This window comes from Eubalaena glacialis, chromosome 3 (genome assembly GCF_028564815.1).
Source record: "Eubalaena glacialis isolate mEubGla1 chromosome 3, mEubGla1.1.hap2.+ XY, whole genome shotgun sequence".
NCBI lineage: Eukaryota > Metazoa > Chordata > Mammalia > Artiodactyla > Balaenidae > Eubalaena > Eubalaena glacialis.
This window is the reverse complement of record NC_083718.1, coordinates 183,424,826-183,450,572: the sequence shown is the minus strand read 5'-3', so window position 1 is coordinate 183,450,572 and position 25,747 is coordinate 183,424,826. Positions and strand designations below refer to the sequence as shown.

At 44.8% G+C, this 25,747-nt stretch overlaps 1 protein-coding gene across 1 annotated transcript in view; it reads left to right on the top strand.

Moving 5' to 3' along the window:
* FHAD1 (forkhead associated phosphopeptide binding domain 1) overlaps positions 1-25,747 on the top strand; it is a 146,212-nt gene that overhangs the window by 40,896 nt on the left and 79,569 nt on the right. Inside the window, exons 5-7 of the mRNA XM_061184091.1 lie at positions 7,626-7,735; positions 10,827-11,063; positions 22,471-22,594. Coding sequence (XP_061040074.1) covers positions 7,626-7,735; positions 10,827-11,063; positions 22,471-22,594 — 471 coding nt within the window. The remainder of the gene's footprint in view (positions 1-7,625; positions 7,736-10,826; positions 11,064-22,470; positions 22,595-25,747) is intronic.

The window sequence follows — 25,747 nt, the reverse complement described above, 5'->3', positions numbered from 1 at the left end:
GTCCCTTGTAAGGCTGCAGTCATCTGAAGGCTTTGACCTGGGCCGGAGGATCCGCTTCCAAGACGGCGTGCTCACATAACTGTCAGCAGGAGGCCCTGGTTCCTCACCACATGGGCCTCCCCAGAGAGTGGCTCGAGTGTTCTCATGACACGGCAGCTTCTCCTCCTGAGCAAGTGATCCTGGAGAGCAAGATGGAAATTGCAACATCTCTTGTGACTACGCCTTAGAAGTCATGCTCTGTCATTGAATATCCTACCGGTTACACAGGGCGTCACCCTCCAGTGTGGGAGAAGACTACACACGGGCCTGAAGACCGGGAGGCAGGGACTATCAGCAGTCATCTTGGAGGCTGGCTACCACAGCCTGCCCTCAGGTCCTCAACGATTCTCGCTCCTCCTCCTCTCTCCCGAGGCCCCCCAAAATCTCACCCCATTAACAGCATCAGTTCAAATTCCAGAATCTCATCTAAATCAAGTCCAGGTACAGATGGGGCTCATGGGTGTAGTTCCTTAAGTTCAGCTCATCAAGTACTACTTCCAGAAATCTAAAGACCTATGAACAAAGTGTCTGTCCCTCACACACCCAGCATATGTTGGTGGGACAGACATAGCATAACTGCTACATACACTCCTCTTGTTCCAAAAGAAGAAAAACAGGAAACACACAGGAGTCACTGGCCCAAAGCAGTTCTGAAATCCAGCCGGGAAAATATTGGCAGTTCCTTGATTGGGCTTCAGTCCAACTCTTGCCCAGAAATGACTTTCCAGGGCTCTTGGCTCTGCCCCCTGGTCCATGAGTTCCGCCTTCTGAGTCGTCCTACCTTTCCTATGAAAGGTATCACATGTATGCGGCTGCATAGTTTTATAGCCTGCTTCCTGCCTGTAGAAGCTTGGGGGTCCCGACGCTTCTTTTACTTTTATGGGTCTCTGTCAGTCTGAGTTGGCAGTGCTTCTTATTGGGGTTCATCCTATTAGGCAAAACCCACGCCCACATATTTTTTTGACACAAGCCCTTCCACCATGGGCTTCTGCAAAGACTGATGAAGGACAGAAGCTTCTTAGAAGCCCAGTTCTTTGACCGAAGGGTTCTCTTGGACACTGCCCTGGATCTGTATTCTTAACAAAGGATTTTACAGCCACACCCTCAGCTTCTTCTCTAGACTGTGTTTTCTTGAGAGCACCCTTGATTTGATCTCTGCCCAGAACCTGTTTCTTGCATTTCATTTGCCACCTGGAGAGGCAGGGAATTTTCAAGCCCAGAGCATTGCCCTGGTTTAACAGCCCTTCCTTTAACTGTCTCTCCCCCTCACATTTCACTATAAGTAGCAAGAAGTAACCAGGCAGCATCTTCCAAGACTCTGTCTGGGACTCTCTTTAGCCTGACCACTCAACCTCATCACGAACATTTTCTACCTTCCTCATGACCACAGGCAACGTGTTATGAAACCTTCTGCCACCACCTCACAAGGGTCCCTTAACCCCAGTAACATTTTCCTCACTTTCCTGGAAAGCTTCCCTCACTGCCTCCTCAAAGGCCGTCGGGCTTCTACTAAGACGATTCAGGCTTTCTCAAAGACTCTTGGCAAAAGTCCTCCAGCTTTTGGCCACTGTTCCATCCCAAACCACTCCACATTTTAGGGTTTTTGTTAAATTTTGCACCACTCCTGGTGCCAAAACCTGTATTTGCTACTTATTGCTGCATAACAAATCACTGCAGGATGTAATGGCCTAAAACAACAGTAAACATTTATTATCTCATAGTTTCTCTGAGTCAGGAATTTGGGAATGGCTTAGCTGGGTGATTCTTGCTCAGGATTTTTCATGAGGTTGCAGTAATGGTGTTGGCTGGGGCTGTGGTCATCTGGAGGCTTGCCTGGGGCTGGAGGACCCATCTCTAGGATGGTTCACTCACATGGCTTTTGGTAAGAGGCCTCGGTTCTTCACTAAGTGGACCTCTCCATAAGTTGCTTGAGTATCCTCATGACATGGCTGCCGGCTCCTCCAGACAAGTGGTCCTAGAGAGTGAGGCAGAAGCTGCAATGTCTCTTATGATCTAACCTCAGTAATCGAACTCTGTCATTTCTGCAATATCCTTGGTTACATAGATAAGCTTTGTTATGGACTGAATTGCATTCCCCCAAAATTCATATGCTGAGGCCTCAATCCCAATATCACAGAATGTGACTATATTTAGAGATAGTGTATTTAAATAGATGAGTGAGTTAAAATGAGATGATTGGGTGGGCCCTAATCCAAGGGCTGGTGTCCTTGTAAGAAGAGAGAGAGAGACGCCAGGGATGCACGGGCACAGAGAAAAGGCCATGTGAGGACACAGCAGGAAGGCAGCCGTCTGCAAGCCAAGGAGAGAGGCCTAACCCTGCCCACACCTTGATCTTGGACTTCCAGCCTCCAGAACTGTGAGAAAATGAATTTCTTTTGTTAAGACCTCCTGTGGTGTTTTGTTATGGCAGCCCAAGCTAACTAATATATAGTCCATCCAGTATTGGAGAGGATGATGCAAGGGTCTGAATACCAGGAGACAAGAATCAGTGGGGCCATCTTGGAGATTGGCTATCACACCGTGAAATGTGTAGATCTTGAGCGTGCTCATTGAGTTTTGATGGTCGTGTACACCTATGTAACCCGAATTCCTATCAAGATGTAGAACATTACCATCACCCCAGAAAGTTCCCTCATGTCCCTCCCCAGTCAATTCCCAGCCCCAGGCCCCAGAGGCAACCACTCTTCTGAATTCTTTTCCCGCCATGGATTAAATATTCCTGTTCTAGAATCTCAAGTACACAGAACCATGTAGTACATGTTCCTTTGTGGAAGGCTTTTTTCACTCAGCATAGTATTTCTGAGATTCATTCATTTTGTTGTATGGATCATGTTCTGTTTTATGAACATATATACAGGGTTTTTGTTTTTTTTTTATTAATGCATCCTTCGGACACATGGCACATGGGCTATTTCTTTTCTTTTCTTTTTTTCACTCCGCCATTTAAATTTTTCCACGTAATCACTGGTTTCTCCAGTGCCATGTTGAACTTGAGGCTTCTCTAGAGGACTTGCATTCTCCCTGGAGAAATGAAGGATGAGTCGTATGGCTTAAAGGCCCTCACATCTACCTGGGCTCTATCTCCTCAGCCTCCCAGCCAGGTCTCATATTTCCAAACTTTTGCCCTCGTTCCCCTGACTCTCTCCCCATCCTCAGAAAAGGACTTTCATCTTCCTGTGTGATGGGGAGTTCCTTTCTGTCTGGGCCTCTCTACTCCACGCTTTGGAGAAAACTCTGTGCTCCAGTCCTCCATGCTGACTCTTGACAGAAAACACCTATTTTTGAGGGTTCCGAGAAAGCTCTTTCCTCTCTTAGCAAAGCTGGGCTCTTCAAATTAAATTGGTTTACTGTTAGACTGTCACCTTGCTTTAGACTTGAAAAATTCTATTTGAAAACCCAAAGCCAAGGACTTATTTATTGCAGGTCAGGTCAGGGTTTCTCAATCTTGGCACAGTGACATGTGGGGCCAGATAACTCCTTGTTGTGGGGTCTGTCCTGTCCACTGTAGAATGTTTAGCAGCATCCCTGACTCCTACCCACTAGAGATACCAGTAGCAACACCACCACCACCCCCCCCAACTGTGGTACTCAAAAATGTCTCCAGACATTGCCAAAAATCAAAACGTCATTTTGCCTGTGGACAAAATCACCCTGTTCTAGTTAATACTCATCCTTCCTTTTCCACAAGGCAATGAAACATCAGCTCCAAGGCCAAATCTTAACGGCAAGAGCTCATGCGAGGTGGGGAAGAATTACTGAGAAAAAAAATATGTGGAGTGATTTATTAAAATAGCATCTTGATTCATGTATATATATCTTTTCCCAATAATGAGATCATATGAACCTAACATAGGTAACCTCCTTTTTTTTTTTTTTGGCCATGCCACTCAGCTTGCGGGATCTTTGTTCCCCAGCCAGGGATGGAACCTGTGCCCCCTGCAGTGGAAGCACAGAATCCTAACCACTGGACTGCCAAGGAATTCCCTACCTGATTTTTAAAGTTCAATAATATATCATAAACATCTTCCCACTTCAATACATTGACTGCATAGTGGTTAAAAGCATAGGCTCTGAATCCAACAAACCTAGGTTCATCCCTTGACTCTACCACTTACCAGCTGTGTGTCCTTGAGCAGGTGACTTGACATCTCTGTGCCTCATATCGCTCACATATAAAATGGAGATGGGAATAATAATGCCTATCTCACTGGGCTGTTATGAAGACGAAATCGGATCCTGCCTGTAAGTGCTGAGCACGGCGCCTGGTGCGTAGCGAACATTCAGTAAATGTTAAAATTTTAAAATTAAGTTATTACCTAACCATGATTGTTATTTAACTTTTATTTACAACTTACAATGTGTAGCAGTGTCTTAAAGACACAGTTAAGGTGCACACATACTGCCCCTGCTGCAGACTGGTGATTATTGGAGAGCACCAGGACAGCTGGGGGTTGTTAAAATATTAAAGTAACTCCCCTGCCGTTTGGCCAACAGCTCATGCCTGAAAATTCTTAAAGTGCCTGTGTCCCCGTATCTGCCATCCCACTGCCCCAGCCCTCCCAACCCTCCCTGGGGGTTCTCCCCACTGGGATCTCCGAATGATCCAGCAGCTAGAGTTAAGCCGGTTTGGTCATACATGGCCCTTAGGTTCTTTTTGATAAATAACAGTAGCCGGTAAAGAAGTTTGGGGCGGGTGAGGGGTAACTGCTCCAGCACCTCCCTGCCTGGGTGTAAGGAAAGCGAGTCTCAGAGCAAATTCTAGCCCCACAAAGACTTTCAGTAAATACACCTTCCCCAGTAAAGGGACCCCATCGATCAGCCTGTTCTGTAGGTTTGATGAAGTCCCCCCTCCGGCCATCATCTTGCAGGGAAGGGTCCTTCAAGACAGCCACGACAGGGTCGCAGAGGCAGCCGGAGTCACCCCTAGAGATGGCATCAGACGCCAGAGCTCTAAGCTGAGACTGGACAGGGGCCCAGTTAGGGTCAGACCCCGGGGCCCTGACTGGGGACACAGGCCAGGAAGTACCTTCCTCCACTGGGAGCCGATTTCTAGCACTCAGCATACCAGGTAAGAGGCCACCCTTTTACCAGTAAGAACCCATTTCTGGCCTTCAGTTTACTAACCAGGAAAACTTTAGGAGTCACGGCTGCCTCTGGACAGTAGCCTGTCTGATGTAATACTGCCCGGCCACACCAGGCCTGGGGACCGCAGATTCTGGCAACTGACTGCCCCAGCCTGAAAATTAAATGACCGGCACACATATGGCATCAAACAGACTATGCTGAATATTTAGAAACTAAGCCACAGGCCTGTGACAATCCTTGATGCGCCACAGGGACCCCCCAGAATTAGGCTGCATGTTATAGTCAAGCCTGCACCAGAAGAGGATTTTTTTAAAATCTCTTTTCTCTATTCCTTTTTTTTCCTAACCCAGTTATTAGATGTTGGCAGGAAAGGAGGTGTTAGGTCAGGAAGGAGGGGAACAAGGGGAAAATGTTCTGGTTCTGTGCTTTCTGCTACGGCAGCACCAGCCCCAGTGGCTGCTGAGCGTCTGAAACGTGGCCTGTGCGACTGAGGAACCAAACGTTTAATTTTAATTCATTTAAATTTAAAAACTGATACTTGATCCAGTTATTGAAAGGGTCGAAGTCTGTCTGGAACATTTTGAGTTGGCGAATTGACTTTTTCGACTCTAAGTTTTTGTGGAATCTGAGAACAGATCAAGTCTTCCTGCTGAAAATTCAGTTTCCAAATTGAGATGTGCCATCAGTGTAAAATAAACCCCAGATTTCAAAGGCTTCATACCTCGAAGAGAAAGAATATAAAATATCTCCATATTTTTTGTCAATTACGTGTTGAAATGATAATTTTTTAATGTATTGGGTTAAATAAAATTTATCATTAAAAAATTCATCTCTTCTTTTTACCTTTTTAACGTGACTATTAGAAAATTGAAAATTGCATTCTGTAGCCCGCGTTATTTTTCTATCAGGCACTGCTGCTGTAGTCAGGTAGGACTTAGCTGCTCAGGATCCAAGAGGGTCAGATGGGGCCAGTGAGCTTCAAATAAAAGTTTTCTAATCATGGACCTAGTTGGGGAGATGGAGGGAGAGAAAATGGGCAGCTGCTGAAGTTCCAGGCCCTTCTGTTCCTCGCGCCCCAGGAAACACCGTGGCCAGGGCTGCTCCTTCAACACGCAAGGCTGTGCGTTCTCCGGGCACCACAGGCCATCAGCTATGTCCACTAGAGGTTCTGGGGTCCACAAACAGGTTTGAGACCTGGCTGGGAGCAGGAATCTTTGACTCTAAGATGCATAAATAAAAAAATGCAGAAGCAAAATGAATAAATGATTGAATGAATGTCCACAAACATGACGGTGCATGCTTCATTCATCATTAATGTTAATACTCATTAAAGTTTCATCACCTTTGAAAACAATTTGTTCAGTTTCTCACTTCACAAGAAGATAAGAATGTGCAGTGACTGTCCAGAAACCACAGTCACTTGGAAATTTAAAATACGCTGCTTGGGCCCAAGTGATCTCACAAGCAGAATTATAGAAATCTTTACAAAAGTTTCTACACCAATAAAAAAAAAAAAAAATGTATTCAGTGTTGATGTGAGTGAATTGCGAGATGTCTGATGTGATACAGAGTGGGGCCCCCAAACATAATGCCATACCCCCCGAAAGTCATATAAACAGCCCTTGTAATATTGGGGTTAATAAGAAAAAAATTAGGAAAGCTGAAATGTCTATCAAGTGGATCCTAGTTAAATACGTTTGGCACACTTGTACAGGGGACCACAACGCTACCATTGAAAAGAACCCAGCACAGCTACAAATACTGACATGGGAAGATGTTTTTGATATTGTTAGGTGAAAAGTAAGCTGGAGAAGAATCTCTGTCACATAAATCCATTTTTGTTTTTTGAAAAGATATGACTGCAATAAAAAAAAATACAGCTAACGTTTAGTGCTAAATGCTCTACATCAGGGGTCAGCAAACTTTTTCTGTAAAGAGCGAGATAGTAAATACTTTAGGATTTGTGGGTCACATGGTCTCTGCTGCAGCTACTCAGCTCTGCCTTTGTAGCTGGGAAGCAGCCATAAATAATATGTAAATGAATCACTGTGGCTGTGTTGCAATAAAACTTTATTTACAAAAATAGGCGGAAGGCCAGATTTGGCCGCAGGGCCATAGTTTGCCAACCCCTGCTCTATATCATTATTCTATTTAATCTCCAGATAGCCCTTTATAGCAGAGACTATCAGTGATCCTAAATTATATATGTGGAAACTAAGGCTTAGAGAGAGTAAATGACTTGCCCAAGGTCATCAGCTCTTATGCGGCATAGAGAAAAGTCTGGAAAGAGACACATCACAGTGCATCAGTGCAGTTAACGCTGGGGAAGAGAAATGAGGCGGCTCTTACCCTTTCCAGTACTCCTGTAATGCTTTCATTGCGTAAGTCTCATGAATGTGAAGGTTAATCTGAAAATATTCTTTAAGACTTTGGGGAAACTCACAGTCTCCTCTGCATTCTCTGTCGACCTTGTGTGTTAGTGTGGACCAACGCCGTGGAGCTGTCGGAACAATCAGTGGCCGAGGAAATTCCTGGGGCAGGGTCCTCCAGAGAGATTTTTGTGGACCAGGACCTGGCCCAGCACGATAAGGTGAGGGGTCTCGGGGAAGGACAGAGCTACAGCAGCAAGAGGGACCATGGAGAGGTTGCCACTGCCTCTTGTTCTCTGTGTCTCAAGGACTGCCCCTTTTTCCTACTTCCAAGAAACCACCTCTTCCTCCCAAGACATTCAGCCAGGTTTGGCCACTGCTCATTTTATCCCTAATAACATCTACAGCTACAAGGTACTGAGCACCTACTGTGTGCTGGGCCATGTCCTGTGCACTTGACATTTATTAGCTCGTTAGTCTTCACCATCTTCAAAATAGATTTTATCACTCTCACTTTGCAGATGAGGAAACTGAGGCTCAGAGAGGTTAAGTAATGTGTTCAAGGTTGCCCAGCACAAGGAGCAGTGTTAGGATTCAAACCTAGGTCTGATCAACTTCTCAGCGGGTACTTCTAACTCCCTCACAGTAACCACTTGGTCAACCTTGAGAGATGGAACAGTGATGCAAAAACACGTTCCTAGCAGGAGGAAGTGAGCACTGAAGTCAGGGAGGCCTGGGCAGAGAGACTCGTTAAAGAACCAGAGAGGTTTAAAGCAGGGATGCGAGCAGAACAGGTGGATTCAAGCCATCGTGGGAAGGGCCCAGGTCAATTTCTCCCCGCTTAGACATGACCTGAAAGTTACTCTAAAAGAAGCAGTCTATAATAGCTCGCTTTCCTTAAGGGCCAGGGCCTGCTCCCGCAGCAATTCTCGGAGTTTGCGAGGAGCAGAACTAACTACCTGGGGGTCTCGTCAGACACGGAAATCCAAAACTTCAGGAGGCAGGGGGTTCCAACTCAGGCGTCCTGGGACCAGACTCCGAAAAACGTTGCAGAAAGGCGAGAAGCCACGCTCTGATTCTGTATTTATCGCTGTGTAACAAGCCACCCCAAAACTTAGTGGCTTAAAACAGCAATTCGTTATTCCCCAGAATCTATGGGTTGACCTGGAAGGATCCTTTGCTCGCATCCCCTGGCCTCACTCATGCGGCCTCAGTCAGCCGGTGGCTTGGCCAGGCCGGTGGTCTCCAATGGCCTCCTTCCCACATCTGGGGCCTCAGCCAGGATGCCTGGACTGGTGGCCCCCTTTCTGCATGTGGTTTTGCATCACAGCACGGTGGTCTCAGGGTTCCCAGGGGGCCAGAGCAGAAGCTGCACAGCCTGTAAGAACTTGCCTGGAGATCACGCAGCATCACTTCCACCCCATTCCGTTGGTTAAAGCAAGTCACGGGGCCAGCCCACACTAGAGGGTGGGGAAATAGACTGATGGCAAAGCTGCAAAGTATTTGTAGCCATTTTTCAACCTGCCTCAATTTTAACTTGGAAATATAGTGCAACCACTATAATTTTTTCGATTTATAGAAAATTTTTATAAGCCATTTATAATTTTTTCTATTTATAATAGAAATAATTTTTTCTATTTATAAGCCATTTATACCCTGACTTGCCAGGACTCCTTCAAGTGACAATAAACAAATTAGCTTGAGGGGGAGCATTTATTAGCTCATCTTATTGGAAAATTTAAAGGGCCACTAGCTTCAGGCATGGCTAGATCCAGGAGCTTGAATGATGTCATCAGAACACCTCCCCACTACCAATCTCTCCCCTCTGTTTCCCTCAGAGTCTGGCTTTCTACATAAGGCTGGCTTTGTGTGTTAGAAAAGACAAACTCAGGCAAACATGCCTACATATTTAAAGTTTATGATCCAAAAGGAGGCAAGATCCTCTCCCTCTGTAATCGATGTGTGAAATCTCTGATTGACCAGCTTGGGCCACATGCACACGGGGAGGTGGCACGGGAATGAGCAGGGCACATGACTGACAGTCCTACCCAGACCACATGGAAGGAGGAACGCTGCCTCCAAGAAGGGCAAGGGGACCCTCACCAGGAAAGCAGAACCCACAGCTGTCCGCTGCCCTCTGCAAACTTCTTATATTCCAGCACTGGCATGGGGCCTGGCACTTAGTTGCTGCCCGATGAATGTTTGTTGCATGAAAAATGAATAAGCACCTGGCTGATCATAACAGGGTGAAACAGGGGAAACTGCCCGGGAGTAGGGAATATGTCTGATGCTCTCTCTTGAAATTTTGCCACCAGCGTTCACAAGGACCCAAAGGAAGGCCCCTGGCAGCAGTTGGCAATGTCAGACAGGCTTTCTCATGAGCGAGACCCTGTCCTTCCCCAGGTCACGGAGCTAGCAGGTCGTGGGGCTGACTGGACGGCTCCCCTGGGAATGAGCTGGCCTAGAAATTGCCCATTTACCTCCTCCTGTGGCTGCTTCGGAAAAGGCCTGTGGGGAATTTTTTGTCTTCTTCTTCAGTTTTTCTGACATTTTATTGATAACTTCTGGTGAGAAGTTTGGGGGATTTTTTCTTCCTTTTTTGGAAAACCTGACAAATTCTTTGGCTGCAGAGCTTTTTCACTGGAGAGACGGAGGACAGTGTTAATTATACCTGTGGGTAAAGTCTACCAGCAATTTTGGTTTTCCAGCCGAAAGTTTACATGAGCCCACGCAAATCAATCACCATCCCCGTCTCATTTACTTTCCAGATTCAGTTACCTGGAAAAAATTCTTACATGAATAGCCAAAAGAGGCAGGAAGTACTAGAAGAGAGGAAAGGGAAAATAAATATTTCAGAATGTTTTAAGTTAAAAAAAATAACCCTCATTATAGGCAGAATGTGGTCAAACAGAATGTTGTTTTCCTAATTACCTTTCCTAGGTCCCCGGTGTGCTAGGCTGAATATTATAAATGAAAATATTATAAGTAAACTTTCTAGCAACAGAAGTTCCCAAGTGGGATGGTTGTTCTTAATATGAAAGTATAATTCTCGGGGAAAGGAAATTTTCCGTACCTGTGAGGTATAGACATCCATTACAGGAGTCTATATACAAGTACATCATTTTATCCAAATTCTTGTCTCTATGAGATTTTCCAAGTGACAGAGATAGCCTTGAAAGTCTGCTTTTTCCCTCCCTGCCTGCCCTCACCTTCCCAAAGAATGATACCATATTTTTCCTGTATTTCTTTAAGTGGGCTCAGCCTTACACCCAGACCCACACCTAGTAAATTTCCCATCTGGCCTCCACCCAGGATGAAATAATTCTGCTGCTGGGAAAAGAAGTCAGCCGTCTCTCGGATTTTGAACTTGAATCCAAGTACAAAGACACCGTGATAGCAAGCCTACAGAACGAAGTGGCCAACCTGAGCCAGAAGCTGTCGGAAACAGCCGCCTCCGGGCAGAAGGAGAGGGTGATCCCGCCCAAGTTTCAGGTTCTGCATGAAGAGGACGATGCCCAACAGAGAGAGATCCAGAGCTTGAAAAACCAGGTAGGGCTCAGAGACAAGTGGGTCGGGGCCTTGGAGTCACAACACAGGGTGACAGCTCTCAGGTAGAGCCTGGGGGGAGCCACCCGGGTAGTTAGAAATGGGCAGTCAGCATAGCATGGTGGAGAAGAGTGCAGATCCAGGGAGTGGAGGGTTGGCAGGTTTCTAGCCTTGTAAGAACAATATTAGATTTGATTAAGTGCCTACCATGTTCAGGCCCTGGTGCAGGCGCTTTTGGTGCATTAGCTTATTTATTTATTTATTTATTTATTTATTTATTTATTTATGGCTGCATTGGGTCTTCGTTGCTGTTCCCGGGCTTTCTCTAGTTGCAGTGAGCAGGGGCTACTCTTCGCTGCGGTGCGTGGGCTTCTCATTGCAGTGGCTTCTCTTGCTGCAGAGCACGGGCTCTAGGCGCGTGGGCTTCAGTAGTTGCAGCATGCGGGCTTCAGTAGCTGTGGCTCTCGGGCTCTAGAGCGCAGGCTCAGTAGTTGTGGCCCACGGGCTTAGTTGCTCCATGGCATGTGGGATCTTCCTGGACCAGGGCTCGAACCCATGTCCCCTGCATTGGCAGGCGGATTCTTAACCACTGCACCACGAGGGAAGTCCCCGCATTAGCTATTTAAACCTTAGCCTTCTGACACATGCCATTCTACAGATGAGGAGACTGAGGCAGGCTCAGAGGTGCCCAGGAGCTTGTTACAGCTTGCACAGCAAGTGAGAGGCAGTGATGTGATTTGGGCTCAGCTCTGCCACCTTGTACACCTCATGCTTTCACACCCACTTTGCATTTCCACCCAACTCCTGTCGCTTCAGTGACCACTTCTCACACCCACCTGGACCCAGCCAGAAAGAGCTGGAGATGGGGAGAAGGAACCCCGCAGTGTTCCAAACACTGAGACCTTTATCAAACCCTGAAGGGAGCTGCTGGTTCATTTATAGGGAATTTCACCAAAAATTCTCCACCCAGAATGTCTGGATTTACCAGTCAACTTCCTTTCTCCTGAAACTAAATCCAAAAAAAAAAAAAATTTGTTTTTAAGTTTTAAAGAACTACTTTAAAATTGGCCATTGATCTTGTACATAAATTATATCTCAACAAAGTTGATAAAAAAGCAATTAGTCATTGATGAATTTTGGCCTCAGTGCATAATTCTGCTTAAAACCATAGTCAGATTTGGTTCAAGATGGCGGAGTAGAAGGACGTGCTCTCACTCCCTCTCTTTCGAGAACACCGGAATCACAACTAACTGCTGAACAATCATCGACGGGAAGACACTGGAACTCACCAAAAAAGATACCCCACGTGCAAAGACAAAGGAGAAGGCGCAATGAGACGGTAGGAGGGGCACTATCACAATAAAATCAATTCCCATAACTGCTGCGTGGGTGACTCACAGACTGGAGAACACTTATACCACAGAAGTCCACCCACTGGAGTGGAGGTTCTGAGCCACACGTCAGGCTTCCCAACCTGGGGGTCTGGCAACGGGAGGAGGAATTCCTAGAGAATCAGACTTTGAAGGCTAGCGGGATTTGATTGCAGGACTTCGGCAGGACTGGGGGAAACAGAGATTCCACTCTTGCAGGACACACACAAAATAGTGAGCGCATCGGGACCCAGGGGAAGGAGCAGTGACCCCATAGGAGACTGAACCAGACCTACCTGCTAGTGTTGGAGGGTCTCCTGCAGAGGCAGGGGGCAGCTGTGGCTCACCAAGGGACAAGGACACTGGCAGCAGAAGTTCTGGGAAGTACTCCTTGGCGTGAGCCCTCCCAGAGTCTGCCATTAGCCCCACCAAAGAGCCTGGGTAGGCGCCAGTGTGGGGTCGCCTCAGGCCAAACAACCAACAGGGAGGGAACCCAGACCCACCCATCAGCAGACAAGCAGATTAAAGTTTTACTGAGCTCTGCACACCAGAGCAACAGCCAGCTCTACTCACCACCAGTCCCTCCCATCAGGAAACCTGCACAAGCCTCTTAGATAGCCTCATCCACCAGAGGGCAGACAGCAGAAGCAAGAAGAACTACAGTCCTGCAGCCTGCAGAACAAAAACCACATTCACAGAAAGATAGACAAGATGAAAAGGCAAAGGGCTATGTACCAGATGAAGGAACAAGATAAAACCCCCAGAAAAACAACTAAATGAAATGGAGATAGGCAATCTTCCAGAAAAAGAATTCAGAATAATGATAGTGAAGATGATCCTGGACCTCGGAAAAAGAATGGAGGCAAAGATCGAGAAGATGCAAGAAATGTTTAACAAAGATCTAGAAGAATTAAAGAACAAACAAACAGAGATGAACAATACAATAACTGAAATGAAAAATACACTAGAAGGAATCAATAGAATAACTGAGGCAAAAGAACGGATAAGTGACCTGGAAGACAGAATGGTGGAATTCACTACTGCGGAACAGACTAAAGAAAAAAGAATGAAAAGAAATGAAGACAGCCTAAGAGACCTCTGGGACAACATTAAACGCAACAATATTCGCATTATAGGGGTCCCAGAAGGAGAAGAGAGAGAGAAAGGACCAGAGAAAATATTTGAAGAGATTATAGTCGAAAACTTCCCTAACATCGGAAAGGAAATAGCCACCCAAGTCCAGGAAGCACAGAGAGTCCCATACAGGAGAAACACACCGAGACACATAGTAATCAAACTGGCAAAAATTAAAGACAAAGAAAAATTATTGAAAGCAGCAAGGGAATAACGACAAATAACATACAAGGGAACTCCCATGAGGTTAACAGCTGATTTCTCAGCAGAAACTCTACAAGCCAGAAGGGAGTGGCATGATATACTTAAAGTGATGAAAGGGAAGAATCTACAACCAAGATTACTCTACCCGGCAAGGATCTCATTCAGATTCGATGGAGAAATCAAAAGCTTTACAGACAAGCAAAAGCTAAGAGAATTCAGCACCACCAAACCAGCTCTACAACAAATGCTAAAGGAACTTCTCTAAGTGGGAAACACAAGAGAAGAAAAGGACCTACAAAAACAAACCCAAAAAATTAAGGAAATGGTCTTAGGAACATACATATCAATAATTACCTTAAACGTGAATGGATTAAATGCTCCAACCAAAAGACACAGGCTTGCTGAATGGATACAAAAACAAGACCCATATATATGCTGTCTACAAGAGACCCACTTCAGACCTAGGGACACATACAGACTGAAAGTGAGGGGATGGAAAAAGATATTCCATGCAAATGGAAATCAAAGGAAAGCTGGAGTAGCAATACTCATATCAGATAAAATAGACTTTAAAATAAAGAATGTTACAAGAGACAAGGAAGGACACTACGTAATGATCAAGGGATCAATCCTCGAAGAAGATATAACAATTATAAATATATTTGCACTCAACATAGGAGTACCTCAATACATAAGGTAACTGCTAACAGCTCTAAAAGAGGAAATCGACAGCAACACGATAATAGTGGGGGACTTTAACACCTCACTTACACCAATGGACAGATCATCCAAACAGAAAATTAATAAGGAAACACAAGCTTTTAATGACACAATAGACCAAATAGATTTAATTGATATTTGTAAGACATTCCATCCAAAAACAGCAGATTACACTTTCTTCTCAAGTGCGCACAGAACATTCTCCAGGATAGATCACATCTTGGGTCACAAATCAAGCCTCAGTAAATTTAAGAAAATTAAAATCATATCAAGCATCTTTTCTGACCACAACGCTATGAGATTAGAAATGAATTACAGGGAAAAAACCGTAAAAAACACAAACACATGGAGGCTAAACAGTACGTTACTAAATAACCAAGAGATCACTGAAGAAATCAAAGAGGAAATCAAAAAATACCTAGAGACAAATGACAATGAAAACACAACGATCCAAAACCTATGGGACGCAGCAAAAGCAGTTCTAAGAGGGAAGTTTATAGCTATACAAGCCTACCTCAAGAAACAAGAAAAATCTCAAATAAACAATCTAACATTGTTAGAACAAACAAAACCCAAAGTTAGCAGAAGGAAAGAAATCATAAAGATCAGAGCAGAAATAAATGAAATGGAAACAAAGAAAACAATAGCAAAGATCAATAAAACTAAAAGGTGGTTCTTTGAGAAGTTAAACAAAATTGATAAACCATTAGCCAGACTCATCAAGAAAAAGAGGGAGAGGACTCAAATCAATAAAATTAGAAATGAAAAAGGAGAAGTTACAAGAGACACCGCAGAAATACAAAGCATCCTAAGAGACTACTACAAGCAACTCTATGCCAATAAAATGGACAACCTGGAAGAAATGGACAAATTCTTAGAAAGGTATAACCTTTCGAGACTGAACCAGGAAGAAAGAGAAAATATGAACAGACCAATCACAAGTAATGAAATTGAAACTGTGATTAAAAATCTTCCAACAAACAAAAGTCCAGGACCAGAAGGCTTCACAGGTGAATTCTATCAAACATTTAGAGAAGAGCTAACACCCATCCTTCTCAAACTCTTCCAAAAAATTGCAGAGGAGGGAAAACTCCCAAACTCATTCTCTGAGGCCACCATCACCCTGATACCAAAACCAGATGAAGACACTACCAAAAAAAGAAAATTACAGACCAATATCACAGATGAATATAGATGCAAAAATCCTCAACAAAATACTAGCAAACAGAATCCAACAACACATTAAAAGGATCATACACCATGATCAAGTGGGATTTATCCCAGGGATGCAAGGATTCTTCAATATACGCAAATCAGTCAATGTGATACACCATATTAACAAATTGAAAAAGAAAAACCATATGATCATCTCAATGGATGCAGAAAAAGCTTTTGACGAAATTCAACACTGATTTATGATAAAAACTCTCCAGAAAGTGGGCATAGAGGGAACCTACTTCAACATAATAAAGGCCACATATGACAAACCCACAGCAAACATCCTTCTCAATGGTGAAAAACTGAAAGCATTTCCTCTAAGATCAGGAACAAGACAAGGATGTCCACCCTCACCACTATTATTCAACATAGTTTTGGAAGTCCTAGCCACGGCAATCAGAGAAGAAAAAGAAATAAAAGGAATACAAATTGGAAAAGAAGAAGTAAAACTGTTACTGTTTGCAGATGACAGGATACTATACAGAGAGAATCCTAAAGATGCCACCAGAAAACTACTAGAGCTAATCAATGAACTTAGTAAAGTTGCAGGATAAAAAATTAATGCACAGAAATCTCTTGCATTCCTATACACTAATGACGAAAAATCTGAAAGAGAAATTAAGGAAACACTCCCATTTACCATTGCAACAAAAAAATAAAATACCTAGGAATAAACCTCCCTAGGGAGACAAAAGACCTGTATGCAGAAAACTGTAAGACACTGATGAAAGAAATTAAAGATGATACCAATAGATGGAGAGATATACCATGTCCTTGGATTGGAAGAATCAATATTGTGAAAATGAATATACTACCCAAAGCAATCTACAGATTCAATGCAATCCCTATCAAACTACCAATGGCATTTTTTACAGAACTAGAACCAAAAATCTTAAAATTTGTATGGAGACACAAAAGACCCCGAATAGCCAAAGCAGTCTTGAGGGAAAAAAACGGAGCTGGAGGAATCAGACTCCCTGACTTCAGCCTATACTACAAAGCCACAGTAATCAAGACAATATGGTACTGGCACAAAAACAGAAATATAGATCAATGGAACAGGATAGAAAGCCCAGAGATAAACCCACGCACCTATGGTCAACTAATCTATGACAAAGGAGGCAAGGATATACAGTGGAGAAAAGACAGTCTCTTCAAGAAGTGGCGCTGGGAAAACTGGACAGCTACATGTAAAAGAATGAAATTAGAACACTCCCTAACACCATACACAAAAATAAACTCAAAATGGATTCGAGACCTAAAAGTAAGACCGGACACTATAAAACTCTTAGAGGAAAACATAGGAAGAACACTCTTTGACATAAATCACAGCAAGATCTTTTTTGATCCACCTCCTAGAGTAATGGAAATAAATACAAAAATAAACAAATGGGACCTAATGAAACTTCAAAGCTTTTGCACAGCAAAGGAAACTATAAACAAGACGAAAAGACAACCCTCAGAATGGGAGAAAATATTTGCAAAGGAAGCAACTGACAAAGGATTAATCTCCAAAATATATAAACAGCTCATGCAGCTCAATACTAAAAAAACAAACAACCCAATCCAAAAATGGGCAGAAGACCTAAATAGACATTTCTCCAAAGAAGACATACCGATGGCCAAGAAGCACATGAAAAGCTGCTCAACATTATTAATTATTAGAGAAATGCAAATCAAAACTACAATGAGGTATCACCTTACACCAGTTAGAATGGGCATCATCAGAAAATCTACAAACAAATGCTGGAGAGGGTGTGGAGAAAAGGGAACCCTCTTGCACTGTTGGTGGGAATGTAAATTGATAACAGCCACTATGGAGAACAGTATGGAGGTTCCTTAAAAAACTAAAAATAGAATTACCATATGACCCAGCAATCCCACTACTGGGCATATACCCAGAGAAAACCATAATTCAAAAAGCCACATGCACCCCAATGTTCATTGCAGTACTATTTACAATAGCCAGATCATGGAAGCAACCTAAATGCCCATCGACAGACAAATGGATAAAGAAGATGTGGTACATATATACAATGGAATATTACTCAGCCATAAAAAGGAACGAAATTGGGTCATTTGTAGAGACGTGGATGCATCTAGAGACTGTCATACAGAGTGAAGTAAGAAAGAGAAGAACAAATATCGTATATTAACGCATATATGTGGAACCTAGAAAAACGGTACAGATGAACCAGTTTGCAGAGCAGAAACTGAGCCACAGATGTAGAGAACAAACGTATGGACACCAAGGGGGGAAAGCGGCAGGGGGTGGGGATGGTGGTGTGATGAATTGGGAGATTGGGATTGACATGTATACACTGATGTGTATAAAATGGGTGACTAATAAGAAATAAATAAATAAATAAATAAATAAACATTTTTTAAAAAGAGAGAGAAAAAAAAAAAAACCCGTAGTCAGTGCTTGGGGGGCTTGGTTCTCTTGTTCTCTGTTTACTGTCTTTCCCTTCTGTAACCGATTCTAGGTACACAGTCTCAGTCCTAGAAATGGTGCTCTAGAAAGGACACAGACTGTGCATGGTGGACCTAGGAGATTCTAGCAGGAGACTGTAAGCTCCGTGAAGGCAAAGGTTGGGCCCAGCAACCTTCTAGAACTCTGTTAGGACCGTGTCTGTTTGTTTGTTCTTTATTCATCCATCCATCCATCCGTCCATTCATTCAAATAAATATTTTGTGGGGCCTATCCTGTGCCATGCCCTCTTCCAGGCTCTGAGAATTCAGCAGAGAACAAGACAGACATGATCCTTCCCCCTGTTATGCTCTAGTGAGGGAGACAGAATAAACAAGTAAACAAATACATGCTCTAATATTTAAACGAACTAATGACTCTCCTTCGAACCTGGTTTTGAAAAAACAATGAAAGTAACAGGTCCTATAGGAATTATTAGTGCAAACAGCTACCTTGACATGTAGCTGACACGTTAATAAGCATCTTTTTCTTGAACTGAACCCAATTTTGCTGAAATATTCCTTTCAGTTATTCTCCCATTTCAGAGCTTCCCTGAGCAAATGACATGTCTTTTTCAGGTACATGGACGAGGCTGAATTATTCCCACGTACGTTTTTTTTTTCCGCTGTACCACGCGGCTTGCAGGATCTTAGTTCCTCAACCACGGATCAAACCCAGGCCCCCAGCAGTGGAAGCACAGAGTCCTAACCACTGGACCACCAGGGAATTCCCCACATACCTTTTTTTTTTTAACTGAAATATATTTGACATATAATATTATATAATTTCCACGTATCTTTGAATATCAGCAGGTCACAATTTGAGTATTATTTAAAGTGGCTGCCGATATCTGGGGGAAAAAAATGTTTTTTTACAAAGAAATTATCTAGAAATAATTACACTGATGCATCATGCTGTGGCCTCCCCTACCACTGGAGCTTCACTTATAACTGAAGGAGAATATTTTATAACAAGGCATATATGAACCAGAGGCTCCACTGGTTTGAACTCAAATCAAGTTTCATCCATTGACATTTTAGTTTCTTAACTATTCTAGTGCCTGCAGAGCATTCCACCAGAAGTGTAAGCCACGTGGCAGGTTGATTTATTGTTCTGATTACCTTATGTGTTTTTCCTGGTCCCCGAAGGTGTGTGCATAATGATTTGCTCTCAAAGATCTTCGATCCGCTACAATATCACTAGAAAATTCTTACCTCCATGTGCTCTTATATGCCTGTGCTAATTAGAAGCCAAATTATTATCTTGAAACAATCACTCCTCCTAGCACTATTAACTTTCTTATGATTCAGTGCCCATTTTATTACACAGCTTAACAGACATTAAACATCTTGGAATTTATGCCAATTACAAACAATATGGATATTTATTTTGGTAATAAAAGTATCGAAGAGGTTTGAAGACTCTTTGGAGTTTTCCAGCAATCCGAAATCCTAAAACTCTGACACTTAGATTGAAATATTTTAAATCTGTCAAAAGCACTGGAGTCTTAGAGGGGAATGTATGTTTTCCCTTCTGGAAGTTTGTCTCTGTGTGTTCTGCCTCTGGTATCATGCAAATAAAAGCATTAAGCTGAGAAGAACTTACAAACACTTTCAGTGTTCCAAGGACCTTTTATGGAAAAGTTGTATTTCCCCCCAACAGAGAAAAGTAAGATGTGAAAGAATTTTTTTACTCAAAGTTTCCAAAGCACAAACATGCAAAAGTATAGCCTTGGGGAGAGTGGGGGGCAGAGTGGCCTGTGTCCCCGCAACTTCTAGCATAGACCCCCCCCCAATAATGTCTCCGGTGCCCCAGGGAAAAAGTAAGTGTAACTGCCCCAAATGTCATAGACTCTGAACCATGACGGTGCAGGAAACAAGTCAGAAAACTTGTGAGACCTTGACGCTTCTGTTAATTCTACCAGAGTAATAATGACAAGATTTCCAAGGACACAAACCAAGACCAAAGGCTGTGAGCGCCACCTGGTGGCCAGGTCACCACGCCCGAACCCCATTACCTGGGCATGCCCACCCTCTCCCCCCAATCTTTTTTTTTTTTTTTTTAATGTGATGCCCGCAACCTGGTCTGATGGTAAACAGGGAAATTCCTGTATTTCTTCTTTGGGGGGGATTATTTTTATTTAAGATACTGAGTCTCTATTTACTCTTACAACAGTTATTTTTAATTTAATGCACGTTTTTAAGTTTAAAAAGGGAGCTGCTTCTACGAAAAATTCTAAGAAATTATAGTGGGGCTAGCCAAGAGACATGGGAAAAATAGTGAAAGTGGTATATGAATGACTGAAGTTTAGGAACTCTCTTAGGGTGGGGTTACCAGATAAAGTAAGGACACCCAGTTAAATTTGAATTTTAGAATTTCGTTTTAGTGTGTGTCCCAAATATTGCATGGGACACACTTGCACTAAAATATTATTCATTATCTGAAATCCTATTTTAAGTGAACATCCTTTTTTCCTCCCCTAAATCTGGCAAACTTACCTTAGGAGAACAAAGAAGTTGCACCCGGGACTTCCCTGGTGGCGCAGTAGTTAGGAATCCGCCTGCCAATGCAGGGGACACGGGCTCGAGCCCTAGTCCGGGAAGATCCCACGTGCCGCGGAGCAACTAAGCCTGTGCGCCACAGCTACTGAAGCCCGTGCGCCTAGAGCCCATGCTCTGCAACAAGGGAAGGCACTGCAGTGAGAAGCCTGTGCACCACAACAAAGACCCAACACAGCCAAAAATAAATAAATAAAATAACTAAATTTATTTTTAAAAAAAGAAAAGAAATTGCACCCTTCTCCTTGTCACTTCCATTTTGATCTATCAAAACAAGCTAGCTATTGTCCTGTCTACGGACTGCGTGGCATTTATGCCCCAATAAACGTGTCCCTGTGGGAGTACTGAGGCCTGACATCTGAAAAATCACAGGGCAAAGGCCCACAGTGCACCTTGAGATGGGAAAGGCCTGGCCACTCAGAACAAGCAGTCTGGCCGCATCAGACCGAGAGGGAGGGGGTTCCGGGCCCAGCTCTCTTTCCCGGCCACTCGGGTACCTGCTCTGTGGAGGCCGAGGCCTGGCAGCTACTTTTGGGCTCTTACCAACGTTGCCTTTGATGGAGAGCCTTCCGCACCCCATGTGTAGACCTAGACCCCTGGAGGGGGGCCCGCCCTCCAGGGGGCTCTGAGCCATGGACTTAGAGGGTGCCCACAGCAGCCTTAGACAGAGCCGGCCTGTGGTCATCCCACCCACGATTCCTGTATTTCCTCTTAGTAACAACCACACTGGTGTTTAAGTGAGCCTGGCAAGGCTTACAAATGCACACATAAAGATTACCAACTACCTTCCCCAGAGACAGACGAGGGAAGCTGAAGCTAAAGTACCCCGTGGGTAGTCAGAGGAGAGGACCGTCACAGTTCATCCCCCTATGCCGTGTGCCAGGCATGATCTGAGCGCTTGTACACACGCTAACTTATTAAAATAACTTCTAACAATCCTATCAGATTGGGACTACCATCACCCCGCGTATAGACTGGAAAAAAGGAAACAGAATATGGTGTCCTCCTTGTGTTCACAAAGCCCGTAAGTGGCAGAGACAGGACTTGAAGGCCACAGTCTGGCTCCCGAGCCCGTGCCATGCTTTACAGCCTCCGACTTCTCATGCCCCTTCCTAGAGCCACCTGGGAAGGAGGAACCAGGCAGCTAAAGACTGAGTTTGAATCCTACTCCACCTCTGACCAGCCGAGCGATCCCGAGCAAGGGACCTCGCCTCTCTGAGTCGCAACCTGCTCCCTTGCAAAATGGGAACGTTAATGGGAACGTCAGGCTTCAGCAACGCTGCGAGGAGTATCAGTGTAGCATGTGTGAACGGGCTTTGTAAACTCTGGGGTGCTCTGTGAGGTATAAACTACCCACTATTATCATCAGAGGGAATTCAGTTTATAACCTGCTCCCGTCTCTTGAACTTTGCTGTGCATCCAGTCAATGCTGGATGATCTGGAACCAACAGCTGGTCTATTTATGGCTGAAAATCCACAGGTCATAGGAAGACGGCGGCACCTGAGCCCCTGGGTGGCCACAAAGATAAGGTTCGTGTCCCGATGACCTATGACATGGTGGTCACTGAAGGAACAGGCCCCCTCCCGCCCCTTCCACTAGTTATAACTGCAAAGCTTGGTTTCCCCAACACCCCGACCCAAGATCAACCCGACTCTTTGCCCAACGTTGGAGAAGTACCGGCATGGCCTGCAGGCCTGGCTGGCCCCCTCTGACTGTGTGTTGCCTCCTTCCACAGATCAGTGCCCTACAGCAAGGCTACAGCCAGGTGCTGTGCCAGACCCTGTCTGAGAGAAACTTAGAAATCACATCCCTGAAGAACGAGGCCGAGAACTTAAGGAGGGATACCACCATCACATCAGGTGAGGCCCTTCTGCATTTAGGCCCCAGAGCTTCTGCCCTCCCCCTGCAGACATCACCAGTCAACCACCACACCTGTGCTGTGACCTGGGTGCAGCCTCAGGGATCACCCGTGTCGGTGCCTTAGAGCTCTCCCTCAGTGGAGGTTTCTTGCCACCCAGTTCCGAGGGCAGGGCCTGATAAATATTTGAGAGAATGTTATCTCTTGGCTACAAGGTCTCCTGAGCACTGGCCCCACCAGGGAGAACACAGGTCGCCTTGTGGCTTGGGTGGTTCCACAAACCGGCCTGAGTGCAAACTAGAGCGTGGACAAAATGGGGTCACTCTTTTTTTTTTTATGATTTGTATGTGTGTGTGTTTTATTATATATTAGTCTCTTAAATCAAACAGAAAACAAAAAGTGGAGCTACAAACCAAAGTTACAGTAGTACTAGCTTTTCTCATCGCCCGTCTATCTACTTTTACCAGAGGTCTTTATTTCTTCGTAAGGCTTTGAGTTACTATCCAGGGTCCTTGACTCCAACCTGAAGAACTCCCTGTGGCAGGCAGGGCTGGTGGTTAAGAACTCTCTCAACTCTTGATTAACCGGGAATGTCTTGATTTCTCCCTCATTTTCTTTTCTTTTTTTTTTTTTAAACATCTTTATTGGAGTATAATTGCTTTACAATGGTGTGTTAGTTTCTGCTTTATAACAAAGTGAATCAGTTATACATATACATATGTTCCCATATCTCTTCCCTCTTGCGTCTCCCTCCCTCCCACCCTCCCTATCCCACCCCTCTAGGTGGTCACAATCTCCCTCATTTTCGAAGGAAAGTTTTGCTAGATATAGGATTCTTGGTTGACGGTTTCTTTCCTTCAACGCTTCAAGTACATTGAGCCATGCCATCTGGCCTCCGAGGCTCCTGATGAGAAATCTACTCATGACCTACCTTCCTGGGAAATCTTCTCCCAGCTTCATAGACTTTCCTAATGTACCTTATCGTGTCTTATGCAACAGAACATTTTGTATAGTATCGTGAAGTCAGTTAAGTTGTAACATTATTTTGAGACCAGAATTCAAGGAAAAGGAATTGAACATTTCAAGTGTAGACATTATGAGGTCTTTAAAATTATTACACATTTTCAAACTAGAAATAAAAAGGCCACTGAAGTATCCTACAGATTTTAATTTATAACAAAGTGAATACCAATATCTAATAACACACGTAAAGAAAAATTTCTTTGGGATCCTTTTTCCTAAGTGTAAAGGGGCCTTGAACTCAAAAAGTGCGAAAACCACTGTGGTGTATCCCCAGCTGTGATGGGTCCATTTCTTGCTCTGACCTCAGAATGCACCACTGTGATGTACTTCACAAAGCCGTATAAAAGAGAAAGCTGGGCCCAGGTTTTTGGTCCTTAGAGCCCAGGAAGCTGCTTTTGGTGACCTGACGGCCTTGGACCTACAGTTAGCTTGTTTTTTCCTTGTTTCTGCCATTTGGTTGATTTTTTGTTTCTCTTTTCTCTACTCTTTTTTATTTGTCTCATTTTTCTTTCTACAGTTAGCAGAGTCAGTATTGTTGGTATAGTTAGCACAGTTGGTATAGTTAATACTTGATTAGCAGAGTTAGTGTAGTTAGTACTAGTTAGCGCTGTTGGTACAGTTAGCGTAGTTAGCGTCGTTAGTAGAGATAGCATACTTAGCACTGTTAGTACAGTTAGCATTGTTAGTTAGCATAGTTAGCGTTGCTCGGTAGTGCTGTCAGTCAGTGCAGTTAGCAGGTCACCACGATGCCGGGCCTCACAGCCAACTCTGCTGACAAGGAGGCTCACATTGATGACTTCGAGATCCTCCACACCATTGGTGAAGGCACCTTCGGTAAAGTGAAGTTGGCCCGGCACATTCTGACCGGGACACAGGTGGCCGTCAAGGTCATAAAGAAAAGGCGTCAGAGCTTCTCAAGTGTCCAGGCACTTTTCCGGGAAGTGTGCAGTCTGAAGGCTCTGAATCACCCCAATATTGTAAAACTGCTGGGGGTGATTGACACGGAGGAGACATTTTTCGTGGTGATGGAGTACCTCAGTGGGGGGGACGTGTACCGCCATTTGAAGATCCATGGCCGTATGACAGAGGCGGAGGCCCGAGGCCTGTTCCAGCAGCTGGTCTCCGCCCTGCAGCACTGCCACCAGAGGGGCATCGTGCACCGGGACCTGAAGCCAATGAACCTCCTCTTTGATTCCAACATGAATATCAAACTTACAGACTTTGGCCTCAGCAACGAGTGTGATGACACTGACCAACTGGACATGATCTGCGGCACAGCCCCTTATGCTGCCCCGGAACTCTTCCTGGGGCAGAGCTACAGCGGCCCTGCGGTGGACGTGTGGAGCTTGGGAGCAGTGCTCTACACCATGGTAACTGGGTCCCAGCCCTTTGTGGGAAAAGACTTCCAGGAGCTGCGGAAGCAAATCCTACAAGGGCAATACCCCATCCCACCTTATCTGTCTTTGGAGATAAGGGATCTATTACAAAAAATGATTGCCCTCAACCCCAGTGACAGAGGCACCTTACCTGACCTCATAAGGCATCCATGGGTGAACATGGGCCAGAAGGAGCCACTCCAGCCACCCTGTGAAGAGGACCTGGAGGTGACAATGGTGAGGACTCCGGGCTTGACTTGCGACCAGATCCAGGACACTGGAACAGGCAGTGTGCGCTCCATGAAACCCAAGGTGGGGGTCTCCATCATAACTGTGATGCCCTTCTCTTCCGGGGACCTCAGTGGCAGTGAACTTGAGCCTTCTCCAAGCCCTGTGGTGTCCTCCCTGCAAACCAGGTGGCTCTACCAGAGAAAAAATGTGCAGCTGCAGGAAGACCAGCAGGCAGGGCAGAAGACCGGTGAGTCTGCCTGTCCCCCACCCAGCCTGGAGGCGAGGACTGCCACCCCCAGCCCAGCCCCCCAGTGTGGCACTGGGACATCCACCTCCAGCAGCAGCAGGATTGGAGCCCCAGAGGGAACCAGCTGCCCCCTGGGTGTGTCCAACACTGGAAGGTCCTCCCACACTGGGCAGCCTGAGAGTGTGTCCTCATCCACTCTCTCTGGCCACAGCCAGAAAAAGCAAGGGGTGGCTGGGAGAATCTGGAACTTCATTTTAAAACATCTTTGTTGCAAGCT